Source organism: Engystomops pustulosus, unplaced genomic scaffold (genome assembly GCF_040894005.1).
Source record: "Engystomops pustulosus unplaced genomic scaffold, aEngPut4.maternal MAT_SCAFFOLD_690, whole genome shotgun sequence".
NCBI classification, from domain to species: Eukaryota; Metazoa; Chordata; class Amphibia; order Anura; family Leptodactylidae; genus Engystomops; species Engystomops pustulosus.
This window is the reverse complement of record NW_027285569.1, coordinates 1-13,293: the sequence shown is the minus strand read 5'-3', so window position 1 is coordinate 13,293 and position 13,293 is coordinate 1. Positions and strand designations below refer to the sequence as shown.

General features: G+C 51.6%; 2 protein-coding genes across 5 annotated transcripts; one reads left to right on the top strand and one right to left on the bottom strand.

Annotated features, from left to right (window-relative positions):
• Nucleotides 1-1,225: 1,225 nt before the first annotated feature.
• On the bottom strand, nt 1,226-8,967 carry LOC140112315 (calcium-binding protein 5-like). Of its 4 annotated transcripts, XM_072132450.1 has the most exons (8): nt 4,219-6,082; nt 3,054-3,173; nt 2,814-2,960; nt 2,552-2,582; nt 2,062-2,205; nt 1,763-1,872; nt 1,498-1,645; nt 1,226-1,411 (listed from the first exon to the last, which is right to left on the bottom strand). In XM_072132450.1, exons 3-8 carry the CDS (start codon nt 2,871-2,873, stop codon nt 1,386-1,388), a joined length of 519 nt encoding a protein of 172 aa, XP_071988551.1. In that variant the 5' UTR covers nt 2,874-2,960; nt 3,054-3,173; nt 4,219-6,082; the 3' UTR covers nt 1,226-1,385. The 4 variants fall into 4 exon arrangements, with proteins under 4 accessions (XP_071988551.1, XP_071988552.1, XP_071988549.1 ...); XM_072132451.1 differs by lacking the exons at nt 3,054-3,173; nt 4,219-6,082 and adding an exon at nt 8,175-8,967; XM_072132448.1 differs by lacking the exon at nt 3,054-3,173.
• A 284-nt stretch (nt 8,968-9,251) lies between these two features.
• On the top strand, nt 9,252-13,211 carry LOC140112318 (WD repeat-containing protein 18-like; the record flags this gene model as incomplete). The annotated part of the gene is made up of 9 exons (XM_072132452.1): nt 9,252-9,338; nt 9,430-9,600; nt 11,184-11,268; nt 11,356-11,491; nt 11,637-11,826; nt 12,427-12,535; nt 12,797-12,828; nt 12,933-13,032; nt 13,146-13,211. Coding segments are annotated over exons 2-9 (864 nt in total), but the record flags the coding sequence as incomplete, so codon positions are not given.
• Nucleotides 13,212-13,293: the final 82 nt, after the last annotated feature.

The following is a 13,293-nucleotide window of genomic DNA, read 5'->3' as shown; positions in this document are numbered from 1 at the left end:
GTCCAGGCTGCGCCAAGTTTACAGAACGGCAGAGATGACGTCTGTAGCGAGACACACGGACCCCCCGCACGCTGACGTGACCTCATCTACACCACATTATGCAACTCCGCTCCATTCACAGAGGCTCCTGGGTGCAAGAGCTTACAATCATCGCCGGGACCCCAAACCATCTCAAAGCCTCTGCCGGCCGATACCCTCAAAATCCCCAGGGGCAGGAGGTAACCAACCGGATCCCCCGGGGCTGGGCGTCACCCGCTGCATCCCCAGGGGCAGGAGGTAACCAACCGGATCCCCGGGGCTGGGCGTCACCCGCTGCATCCCCAGGGGCAGGAGGTAACCAACCGGATCCCCGGGGGCTGGGCGTCACCCGCTGCATCCCCAGGGGCAGGAGGTAACCAACCGGATCCCCGGGGGCTGGGCGTCACCCGCTGCATCCACAGGGGCAGGAGGTAACCAACCGGATCCCCGGGGGCTGGGCGTCACCCGCTGCATCCACAGGGACAGGAGGTAACCAACCGGATCCCCAGGGGCTGGGCGTCACCCGCTGCTTCCCCAGGGGCAGGAGGTAACCAACCGGATCCCCTGGGGGTGGGCGTCACCCGCCGCATTCCCGGGGGGCTGGGCGCCACCCGCCGCATCCCGGGGGGGCTGGACGTCGGCGCTGGGCTCCCCGGGGGGGCTGGACGTCGGCGCTGGGCTCCCATCCTCTAGATGGCCGTTGTCCATCATTATGGTTGGAGCTGGAGTTAATTGTTGTGTCAAACCCTCACGATGACTTCACCTACCAGCACATTGTATACATATAATAATAATACATACATACATACATACATAATATATATATACACACACACACACACACAGGTGCCTCGCGCCTCAGTCCTATCTTTTGAGGAAGGCAGTAAACAGAATACAGAACAAATTAGGGAGAGGCAATTAAGCCCCCCCCCCCCCTCCCCCAGCAGCTCCACCATGTGACTGGGACCGATGTCCCCGGAGGTCACCACGTGGTTCCATCCCGAGCTGCTCCAGCGCCTGCACTATTGTCCCTGTCCACCAGGGGAGCCATTCCAGACCTGGATAATCACAGCAGCACAAAGTATTTCAGGAAATGTTCTTCATCAGGACAAAGGGACAGGATTGTGTATATGACCCGGCACGTACGTTCCGCACCAATATTAACCCTTTGGTGACTCTATAATAGTAACACTGCACAGACACAAAGTTACAAAAGCAAAGTTTATTCACAGTAATGGTGGAGGGTGCAGATCCTGTGTATAACAGCTGGGGGGCACCTATATCTACATCCACACATTATACAGAGGCAGGTGAGGTGTATGGCGCGTCCGGGAGATGGCGGGATCGGAACGGACTCAGTTTTTGCTTCAACGCGACATCATCCGGACAAACTCTACGAGAGAAAGAGAGAGAGAGGGAGCAGTCAGGAGGCTGCGGAGGAGAAATACGAGGCACAGGATTTACTGGTCCCCTGTTTACCTTCAAAATCCACCGTCCCGTCCCCGTTCAGATCGGCCTCTCGCACTACATCTGCGATCTCGCTATTGGTCAGTTTCTCTCCCAGGAGCCTTTGCATCGCCTGCTGAAGCTCATCTAATGTGATCTCACCGTCACCGTTTGCATCAAACTGTGAATATGAATTGTAACAAACATTGTTCCGTATACGTAATGCTGCAACCTGATTGGCTCACGTCTGCTACCCGAGAAATATGCACGGCTGCATGAATATTCCGCAAGGTCTCACCTCTTTGAAGGCGTCTCTGAGCTCCTTCACTCCGATCATCCCGGCCGTCTCCTCCAGAAGTTTCGGAGTCATCAGGTCAACAAAATCCTGGAAGTCCACGCGACCTCCCACTGGAGAGGACAAAGGGTTTGGGTTACAGATGGCGGCAGTGTAGATGAGGGGCGAGTGGCTTTTTGACCCCCAGTGTGAGTGGAATCCACACAAAATCCACTAAACAATTGTTAGAAGTGGGACACGTTGCGGAGGATCTGCAGAATTAACCCTTAGCGTGCTGAACGTTTCCCCCCACCGACACTCACGATTCATGTTGATCTGCTGGGACAGTTCGATCAGCTCCATCTCGGTGGGCATGTACCCCATGATCCTCATCAGGTTGCCCAGGTCCTTGCAGGTGATGAAGCCATCCTTGTCCTTATCAAACTCCACAAAGGCGTCACGTAATTCTATAAGAAGTAACATGACCAATAAGACCACACACATCATACACGTATATACAACATACACAACGTGCATGTGTATACAAGATATGCAACTTACACGTATATGCAATGTACAGAATTACATACCTATACCTAACATACAAATGCACAAAACGTAACATACGCCTATAACATATGCAAATAGAAACATATAAAACAAGTACATAACACACAACATACATGTATACAACATAAAAAAGACAAAACATACCTACACCCAAAATACAAATACACAAAACACAACATATAACATATACGCAGGGGCCCGGAGATCTACGTGTGGCTCCTGATGGTATAATGCGGTTCCTACCTTCAATCTCATCAGTTCCCAGCTCCCGGTACTAGAAATATAGAGAATATAAGAGAACATGAGATTCTCAGGATGTGGAGGACCACGGAATACAATATTTTCTGACATTCCCCTATGATAAGGCTACAAAATCCTCCATCTATAAAAGCTAGAGTAAAATCAATAAAAGGTAATAAAATCCTGGAAAAGTAGTGGAGAACTGGAGAACATTCATTTCTGCTATAGGTATAGGAGGACACCGGGTACAGACCTGGGCACTTACCCCTTGCTTCTCAGCAATGCCCTTCCGTAGAAAGATACAAGCTGGACCCAGACCCTGCATCCCCGAGCCGAGCGTGATCACCGGGATGGTCAACTCCGGATCTGTTACCGTAAGTTTTCGGCGGAATCGAGAAACTGCTCCCGCCGCCTGGTGAGAGAGAATATACGTCAGATGTGTCACACAAGCTCCATTATACCCGTTATCTAATCTTCATCAATCTCATATCTATCGGGCACCCACCTTCCTGTAGTAGCGGGACACGTCTCCCCTATTGAAGGCTACAGGCCAAAGGGCACAATCCACAAAACTATAATATATAGTCCCGGAGCAGAAGGGTCACAGAATGAGGGAAGGTCACGACTAGATACAAGCACAGGTCAGGATACAAGGTAAATGGTCAGAAATAAAAGGGAGGACGCGAGATGTGACACAACTAGAACATGTAGAGAAGAAGATATAAGGGAACAAGGAGCAGACGATGGAGGGTCTTTAATGGATGATGCCGGAGGTGGAATGAGAGGGTATCAGAGATCATCCGCTAGAGGATAATACAGATTATATCACATGTCTCCTCTGTGACTCCTCACAACATCTGCTTTATTAGTAGTCCCCCACCCCCGAGACATCTGTTCTAGCAATTTTGGATACAGAAGATTCCGCAGGTGATTACCGAGACTCCACGTGATAACGAGAGTAATAGATTACATCCCGGGGAGAGGAGACTGTACAGGGGGGATACAATGGCTGATAACAGAGAGTAATAGATTGTACAAGAGGGATACAGTCTCCTCTCCTCAGGATGTAATGGCTGGTAACAGAATAATAGATTTCATCTCGGGGAGAGGAGACTGTACTGGGGGGGATACAATCAAATTTTTTGTAATAATCAGTAAGGTCCGGAGCAGGATCTGTAAGGGAAAGTCCAGGTAGTAATAACTACTCTCAGTCTACAAGGCGACTGCTGCCTCCTATTGGACAAATAAGGGAGTTCCACAATCATATGAGCCCTGTCTCTGTTCTTCATGATCTCCAAAATATCAATTTCTTTGTTTTGCATCTAAAGCACCAACATATTCCGCAGCGTCTTCCAGACAAATCATCACTCTCGCTCGGACTCAAAAAATGTCCAATCGATATCGAATCGATAAGTGAGAGGAAATCCAGGGGGAACAAACAAACTCTGTGCCGATGTTGCCTTTGTGAGGTTTGGTCTCAGGACCTTGGTGAAGTGCCAGGCGGTCCTAATACCCAACAATATATAGTATATATTACATACACAGACCTATATATAACAATAATAGAAGTCACAGAGGACATCACTTCAGGTAGTCGCAAAGGTCCGACAGAAGAAAGACGTTCGGGCAACGTTCTGGAGAAGCACATTCTAGGAAGACGTCATACTCACATGTATTTTGGAGATCCCCTCCACATGGATGAACTGAGCGTGTGTCCCCATGTGATTCCCCATCCTGACGCTGCGACTCTTCACCTCGTGTGGTGGCCGGATGGAGTCATGGTCCTCCTCAGTCTCTACCTAGCGTGTAACCTGCAGAGTCTTCAGCCGTGTTGGGGGTATGAGGATGCATCTAGGGGGTTTTATGTGACTACACCAACTCCCGATGGGATCCATTCACGTGAAAGTGACAGAGCAGAGGGGTGGGGGTAGTGACAGATGGGCAGCCAGATACTCACAGCTCACGAGATAAAGCCGCCACCAACACCATAAGTAGACGAGAATTTGCAGTTTAATATAGTAATAACCAGACTCGGTCAAACCGATTACCATGACGCCACAGCCTGGACCTGGAACTCTCCACTAGTTAATTTAGCAAAAACCAGGCGCCCAAATCTCAGGCTTAACAACTGGTCTGATGCCGGAATTAATGGAGTCATCCTGACCTGGAATTATGAGGAATGACCCAGTTTCTGTAGGTGAGACAATTTCTGTGTCATAAATCTGGGATCTATGAAGATTACGGTTTATTCCGTGTATCGGCCAAAAACATTAGATTAGTAAGTGGATAAAGTCTACAGGTTTATAGGAGGTGGGGGAAAGGTTCCACATGATTTAGGATCACGTTTAGTCACGTACGATAGACTCCGACATCCTCCGTTATCTGCTGTAACGAGACCTGAACATCCTTCAGTATGAGGCACATGATGTACTGGGCTAAGGGGTCAGAACGCTGCTCACCGCACATGGAACGCTAGGATTAACAACTGATTATTACACATAAGTTCATTGTTACACTGAGGATTTTCACCGGGTTTTTCCATTTCCTTTTGCCAATCCAGAAAAAGTTTGCAGTTTTCATTAAAAAGCAACAGAAGCATCATGGGACATCAGGTGTCGCAGGACAAACTTGATTTAGGCCGCAATGTTTTCTTTAAGAGACTGAAGAGGCAAACCCCATTCATGCCAAGACAAACGTTCATTGGGTCTCTAAGAGCCGGTTGGTGCTTGTAGCTGTCCGTGCGCAACAAGTGGATACAATCTACTAGTGGTGAGCCGAAATCTGTAGCTGGGCCTGTAGATCCCGCATCGTTGTAGGGTGGTGAAGAAGGCACCACATTTGGTCCCATAAATTATGGATTGGTGATAAATAAGGAGGCCATGTTTGAATCAGGGGGGAGATTTCCTGGGGAAACCCATGTTGTGTGCAGGAATATCGCCCTGCAGCCGGGGGCCCGGTCACGAGACACATGGCTGGAGTATGTCCTGAGCTGCTAGCGTCCTACACATCACTGCTAGGGACGACCCACTGTCCTAGGTCTCTCTGTAGATTGATAGACCAGGTCTCTTTTTCCCAGCTTCATCTATGCTTAGTTGTAGACTAACAATAAGCCGTCTTTCTTGATGTGTCAGCAGCCAGGCCTCGTGTATAGGATGTAAGATAATTCCAATATCATATCCTTTACTGAACACACGGTTAGCCTTCTAGCTTTTGAAGTTTCTGATACAGAGGATAACTTATTTTCACATTATTTTAGCCATATGGAGAATGCAATAAAAAATAAACCATAAATAAATACAAACATAATGGGAATGACTGTTTGGCCGGGTTTCGTCGTGTCTTTACCGACGTATCCCCTTTTATGCTTATAGTGTGGGGTACGTCACCCAGTGACTTCTCCTCCAACGAATGATGGGGAAGGAGTGAACAATCAATGTCAGGGGTATTTCACCAATGATGTCACTGTACTTGAATTGTCAATCTGTGGAATAGCCGAGCTCAGGCGCTGGTCACAGCAGGGACAGCAGAGAGCTCAGGCGCTGGTCACAGCAGGGACAGCAGAGAGCTCAGGGGCTGGTCACAGCAGGGACAGCAGAGAGCTCAGGGGCTGGTCACAGCAGGGACAGCAGAGAGCTCAGGCGCTGGTCACAGCAGGGACAGCAGAGAGCTCAGGCGCTGGTCACAGCAGGGACAGCAGAGAGCTCAGGGGCTGGTCACAGCAGGGACAGCAGAGAGCTCAGGCGCTGGTCACAGCAGGGACAGCAGAGAGCTCAGGCGCTGGTCACAGCAGGGACAGCAGAGAGCTCAGGCGCTGGTCACAGCAGGGACAGCAGAGAGCTCAGGCGCTGGTCACAGCAGGGACAGCAGAGAGCTCAGGCGCTGGTCACAGCAGGGACAGCAGAGAGCTCAGGCGCTGGTCACAGCAGGGACAGCAGAGAGCTCAGGCGCTGGTCACAGCAGGGACAGCAGAGAGCTCAGGCGCTGGTCACAGCAGGGACAGCAGAGAGCTCAGGCGCTGGTCACAGCAGGGACAGCAGAGAGCTCAGGCGCTGGTCACAGCAGGGACAGCAGAGAGCTCAGGCGCTGGTCACAGCAGGGACAGCAGAGAGCTCAGGCGCTGGTCACAGCAGGGACAGCAGAGAGCTCAGGCGCTGGTCACAGCAGGGACAGCAGAGAGCTCAGGCGCTGGTCACAGCAGGGACAGCAGAGAGCTCAGGCGCTGGTCACAGCAGGGACAGCAGAGAGCTCAGGCGCTGGTCACAGCAGGGACAGCAGAGAGCTCAGGCGCTGGTCACAGCAGGGACAGCAGAGAGCTCAGGCGCTGGTCACAGCAGGGACAGCAGAGAGCTCAGGCGCTGGTCACAGCAGGGACAGCAGAGAGCTCAGGCGCTGGTCACAGCAGGGACAGCAGAGAGCTCAGGCGCTGGTCACAGCAGGGACAGCAGAGAGCTCAGGCGCTGGTCACAGCAGGGACAGCAGAGAGCTCAGGCGCTGGTCACAGCAGGGACAGCAGAGAGCTCAGGCGCTGGTCACAGCAGGGACAGCAGAGAGCTCAGGCGCTGGTCACAGCAGGGACAGCAGAGAGCTCAGGCGCTGGTCACAGCAGGGACAGCAGAGAGCTCAGGCGCTGGTCACAGCAGGGACAGCAGAGAGCTCAGGCGCTGGTCACAGCAGGGACAGCAGAGAGCTCAGGCGCTGGTCACAGCAGGGACAGCAGAGAGCTCAGGCGCTGGTCACAGCAGGGACAGCAGAGAGCTCAGGCGCTGGTCACAGCAGGGACAGCAGAGAGCTCAGGCGCTGGTCACAGCAGGGACAGCAGAGAGCTCAGGCGCTGGTCACAGCAGGGACAGCAGAGAGCTCAGGCGCTGGTCACAGCAGGGACAGCAGAGAGCTCAGGCGCTGGTCACAGCAGGGACAGCAGAGAGCTCAGGCGCTGGTCACAGCAGGGACAGCAGAGAGCTCAGGCGCTGGTCACAGCAGGGACAGCAGAGAGCTCAGGCGCTGGTCACAGCAGGGACAGCAGAGAGCTCAGGCGCTGGTCACAGCAGGGACAGCAGAGAGCTCAGGCGCTGGTCACAGCAGGGACAGCAGAGAGCTGAGGGGTTGGTCACAGCAGGGACAGCAGAGAGCTCAGGCACTGGTCACAGCAGGGACAGCAGAGAGCTCAGGCACTGGTCACAGCAGGGACAGCAGAGAGCTCAGGCGCTGGTCACAGCAGGGACAGCAGAGAGCTCAGGTGCTGGTCACAGCAGGGACAGCAGAGAGCTTCAAGAAGGGTCTAGATGCCTTTTTACACCTAAATAACATTGACAGTTATGGTAAATCCCTTCCTCATCCAATCCCTTCCTGGACAAGTGTCTCTTTTCAACTGTATAAACCATGATACTTAAATAGAATATCGCTGTTCCTACAGAGGTTCGGCTCTGCCTGTGTGATCATCAGGACATGGAAAACATCATGGTGCGCAAAATATATCAGGTGTCATCAGGATCCTTCAAGTGTTGGGGATCAGTAGTGACATCACCTGCCAGACATGGTGGGCACAAAAACTAGTCATGTTTCATTCAAGAATGAGTCGGCTATTATAAGACGCAACACCTCTTATTTTTGGGCCACAGCTCTTTACCTGAAAACGATTCCCCGTGTAAATACAGTGATCCGTTCAGGAGCCCGGAGAGACAGCTCTCTATAGTGAGCGGAACCTAATGATCATCACCAGAAGGACGGGGAGCCTGTCACTAGCAAAAACTGATGATACACGGAATGTTTTTACGGAGATACAGGGGCTCATTTACTAAGGGTCCGAACGCCGCACTTTCGTCATGTTTCCCAAATATTTCCCATTTGCGCCGAATTGCCTGTGATTTTGGCACACACGATCGGATTGTGGCACATCGGCGCCGGCTTTCACGCAACAGAAATCGGGGGTGTGGCCGACAGAAAACCCGACAGATTCTGAAAAAACATGGAGTAAAAAAAAAAAAATTGTCGCAAGAATAGCACTCACATACACCGAAGGTGAACTCAGGCAGACCTCAGCGCAGCAGCGACACCAGGTGAATCCCGGCAAGCTCTGAATCAACATCGGACAACGCACAGCATCGCGAATGGATCGGGTAAGTAAATGTGCCCCACAGTGCGGAAACTGATTACACACGGACCGCGGATCCATTTTCTTTGGGGTCGAGAACAGCAGACGCATCCGTACAGGGCGCATGACACGACTACATTTACTTTCTTTACAGCAAAGTGTTTTACATGAGGTAAGTCACAGGCAAAATCGCCTCCATCCCCATGATTTTAGGGTACCCCCTTATCACCTGTCCCTACAGAACACGACTGCAGTACCACCCACCACCACACGCAAAGAACCTGCAGAATTAAAAAGGCTAGTCAGGAATGTGAAGGGTTTAGCACTGGACCCAAAAAAACATTAATGTCCATAACTAATATTTATCGCCGAGAAAACCTCAAGGAGGGACCCTGCCCGGCGCCATACGCCTCAGGAGAGGAGACAAGAGAGCAGGAGAGCGCTCTGAGGTGATTCCCGCTCTCCGCGCTCTGAGGAGATTCCCGCACTTTTATAAGGCGCCTCTTCCCCCGCCCTCCGCCGCCGCTATACGTCACTTCCGGTCGGTTGCTAGGCGCTTTGAGGACGCTGAGGGGAGCGAGATTCTAGAGACCGCGCAGTGTCCGGGGTATAATCGCATCGATACCGCGTGTAATGTCTGCACGAGGCCCTACACCGCACGCGCGTTATATGTCCCATACACTCACACACCTGTAACATGTGCTGGTCTTCTCCTTCCCTCATGTCACCCCCTTATGTGCAGGGCTGGAGTGGGGGGACATGTGATAATATATGACTCTTATATCTACAGATAGATATCTACGCAGCGCTGAGACATGTCCGGGATGTTGGTGACCCCGAAACTTTATGGGGTGTCGAGCCGCTCCTCCGCGCAGCTGATAACACCGGAGGAGACCCCAGACACCCGGGAGGACACCCCCGAGCCGAGCACCGAGGGAGACCTCCGCCTGGAGAGAGAAATGTAAGAGATGTACCCCAGAGCTGCGCTCACCCATCATATAACATCCTGCATTATATACCCCAGAGCTGCGCTCACCCATCATATAACATGCTGCATTATATACCCCAGAGCTGCGCTCACCCATCATATAACATGCTGCATTATATACCCCAGAGCTGCGCTCACCCATCATATAACATCCTGCATTATATACCCCAGAGCTGCGCTCACCCATCATATAACATCCTGCATTATATACCGCAGAGCTGCGCTCACCCATCATATAACATCCTGCATTATATACCCCAGAGCTGCGCTCACCCATCATATAACATCCTGCATTATATACCCCAGAGCTGCGCTCACCCATCATATAACATCCTGCATTATATACCCCAGAGCTGCGCTCACCCGTCATATAACATCCTGCATTATATACCCCAGAGCTGCGCTCACCCATCATATAACATCCTGCATTATATACCCCAGAGCTGCGCTCACCCATCATATAACATCCTGCATTATATACCCCAGAGCTGCACTCACCCATCATATAACATCCTGTATTATATACCCCAGAGCTACGCTCACCCATCATATAACATCCTGCATTATATACCCCAGAGCTGCACTCACCCATCATATAACATCCTGCATTATATACCCCAGAGCTGCACTCACCCATCATATAACATCCTGCATTATATACCCCAGAGCTTCGCTCACCCATCATATAACATCCTGCATTATAAACCCCAGAGCTGCGCTCACCCATCATATAACATCCTGCATTATATACCCCAGAGCTGCGCTCACCGATCATATAACATCCTGCATTATATACCCCAGAGCTGCGCTCACCGATCATATAACATCCTGCATTATATACTCCAGAGCTGCGCTCACCCATCATATAACATCCTGCATTATATACCCCAGAGCTGCGCTTACCCATCATATAACATCCTGCATTATATACCCCAGAGCTGCACTCACCCATCATATAACATCCTGTATTATATACCCCAGAGCTGCGCTCACCCATCATATAACATCCTGCATTATATACCCCAGAGCTGCACTCACCCATCATATAACATCCTGCATTATATACCCCAGAGCTGCACTCACCCATCATATAACATCCTGCATTATATACCCCAGAGCTGCGCTCACCGATCATATAACATCCTGCATTATATACCCCAGAGCTGCGCTCACCGATACTATAACATCCTGCATTATATACTCCAGAGCTGCGCTCACCGATCATATAACATCCTGCATTATATACCCCAGAGCTGCGCTCACCGATCATATAACATCCTGCATTATATACCCCAGAGCTGCGCTCACTGATCATATAACATCCTGCATTATATACCCCAGAACTGCGCTCACCCATCCTATAAGATCCTGCATTATATACCCCAGAGCTGCGCTCACCGATCATATAACATCCTGCATTATATACCCCAGAGCTGCACTCACCCATCATATAACATCCTGCATTATATACCCCAGAACTGCGCTCACCCATCCTATAAGATCCTGCATTATATACCCCAGAGCTGCGCTTACTGTCCCCTTTGCCCCCCATCCAGTGACTGCGGAGAGGAGGTGATGAGCTGTAGATTTAACCCTTCAGGATCTCTGCTTGCTGTCGGACTTCTCACTGGAATCATAAAGGTAAAGCAATGCGTCAGACACACCAGTGTAATAATCTGCAGCGGTGACGTGTGCACATTGTGCGATGCTCTGTCTGTCTCTGTGCAGGTATTCTCTGTGCCCGATGGAATCTGGGTGCACACCCTGAAGGACGAGCAGTCTGTAGCGCAGCGCCTCCCTGTGACCGCTCTACGCTTTCACCCCTGCAGACCTTCAGCTAAGGGGGACCTGCTCCTGGCCACATGTGAGCTGCTGCTGCTTCTGGGGCCTTTGTAGCAGATGTTAATGGCGCAGAGGGTTGTACACCTTTATAATGTCAGGGTGTTGTAGACCTGGGGGTGGTCTCCCCTGTGCCCCCCGTTCTGCTCACCCGTGTCTTCTCCCCACAGATGCCGGCGGGCAGGTGAAGTTCTGGCACATCTCCACCCAGAGCTGCGTGCGCTCACTGAGAGAAGACAGGCAGACCCTCGCCATCACCTTCAGCCCCTCCGCCAGCCACTTTCTGACAGCAGGATCCAGCGATGAGATCCTCGTATACGACACCGAAACCATGACGTGTGTGAACATCTGCCAACCCAGGTCTGTGCCGTGGCCTCCAGCCTTCCAGTATCACCTAACATCTCTGGAGCTTCTGGCCCTAAGGGGGCCACAATAGATGACACACAGTAGCTGGGGCACATTCGTGCATAACCAATGATGCTGAGGTGATCAGAGGGGTCCGATGGTGGATCCTGTGAACTACAGTCACTAGAATAAGAGTGGGGGCTCATCCTGATCTAATCAAAGACACGTTATCAGCTGGAAGTAGGGGCCAGTAGGGCGTCCGGATGATCCTGCCCCCATATATGCTAATGACTAAAGAGGGTCTGGCTTCTTTTATCTTATTACATAAATAACCCCTCTCTGGACACATGGATGGGGGTCCTCTGAGACATCCCTTGAAGGAGCTTGGGCACATTATCTGGAACATGAGGAATGGTTAGTAACACCGCTCATGGTTGCGTCTCACACACGGAGCAAAGTATGTCACCACTAGGGGGCGAAAACTGTATACAGATGAATATGGCTCCCCCCAGTGGTGACAACAGGTAGAAGAAATTATGTACATGTTTAGTGGAGGGTCTTCATAGGTCACAGGTCTCCACCACGTCCTCTTATATCACTCGTCTCCTCCTCCAGCCCCTCTCTGTCAGTGATGGACGGACACCGTTCACGGATTTTCGGACTGACCTTTCACCCCCTGAGCGAGGAGTATTTTATCTCGGGTGGCTGGGACGACACTGTCCAGGTGAGTCGGTGAATGCCGCGATGGGTTATGGATCATCTCCAGAGTCCTGTGAGGGGAAGGATAAGAGGACAGCACCTCCCGCTCAGTTGATTGGCTTAGAGCAATCACCTGATAAGTAAAGAAAAGGGGCGTGGTGATCTCTCTCAGCCAATCATCTAAGAGAGATGCGTTTTCCGGCTTTCCATCCCCTGACAGATGTAGAGTTAACCCTTTCAGCACAGGAGGTTTGGGAGGGCGCTGACCTCTTCTCTTCTCTCGCAGTTCTGGGATATCAGACAGAAGCGCTCCTACAGGTAATGACCGCTCCATGGTGTGCAGCTTCAGAGGCGACTTGTGAAATGTCTCCTGTTATGTAATCTCCCCCATCCCCCCCCCCCCCCCACACACACACACACAGGAGGATCTCCGGACCCCACGTGTGTGGAGACGCCCTGGACATCGATCCTGATACAGAACAGATCCTCATTGGATCGTGGCGGAAGGAGGAGAATCTGCAGGTGAGGGGTGAGGTTACCTGAGTATACCACAAGCCCCCGGGGGGCGTCTCTGGACCTGTGTGGGGTGTGGGGGGTCCCCTCTAAATCCTCTACTCTGTGTCTCTCGTGTCCAGGTCTGGGATTCCGAAACTGGACAGAAAATACTGACTGTGCCCGACGACTTCCGAGGACCATCCCGGGTGAGTAGCGGCTGTGCATCACTACTCCAGTCACATCTAGAGCTGCGTCCCCAGATTTCATGACTTTGTCATAGCTGCTTCC

What these genes read in the sequence shown, in the direction of transcription:
- LOC140112315 (XM_072132448.1), bottom strand. Translation starts at nt 4,281, where the DNA reads ATGGGGAATCACATGGGGACACACGCTCAGTTCATCCATGTGGAGGGG. An exon ending in AGGGGATCTCCAAAATACAT is followed by an intron (nt 2,961 to 4,218) that starts GTGAGTATGACG and finishes CTCTCTCACCAG; the next exon opens with GCGGCGGGAGCAGTTTCTCG. An exon ending in TCAGAGACGCCTTCAAAGAG is followed by an intron (nt 1,646 to 1,762) that starts GTGAGACCTTGC and finishes TCATATTCACAG; the next exon opens with TTTGATGCAAACGGTGACGG.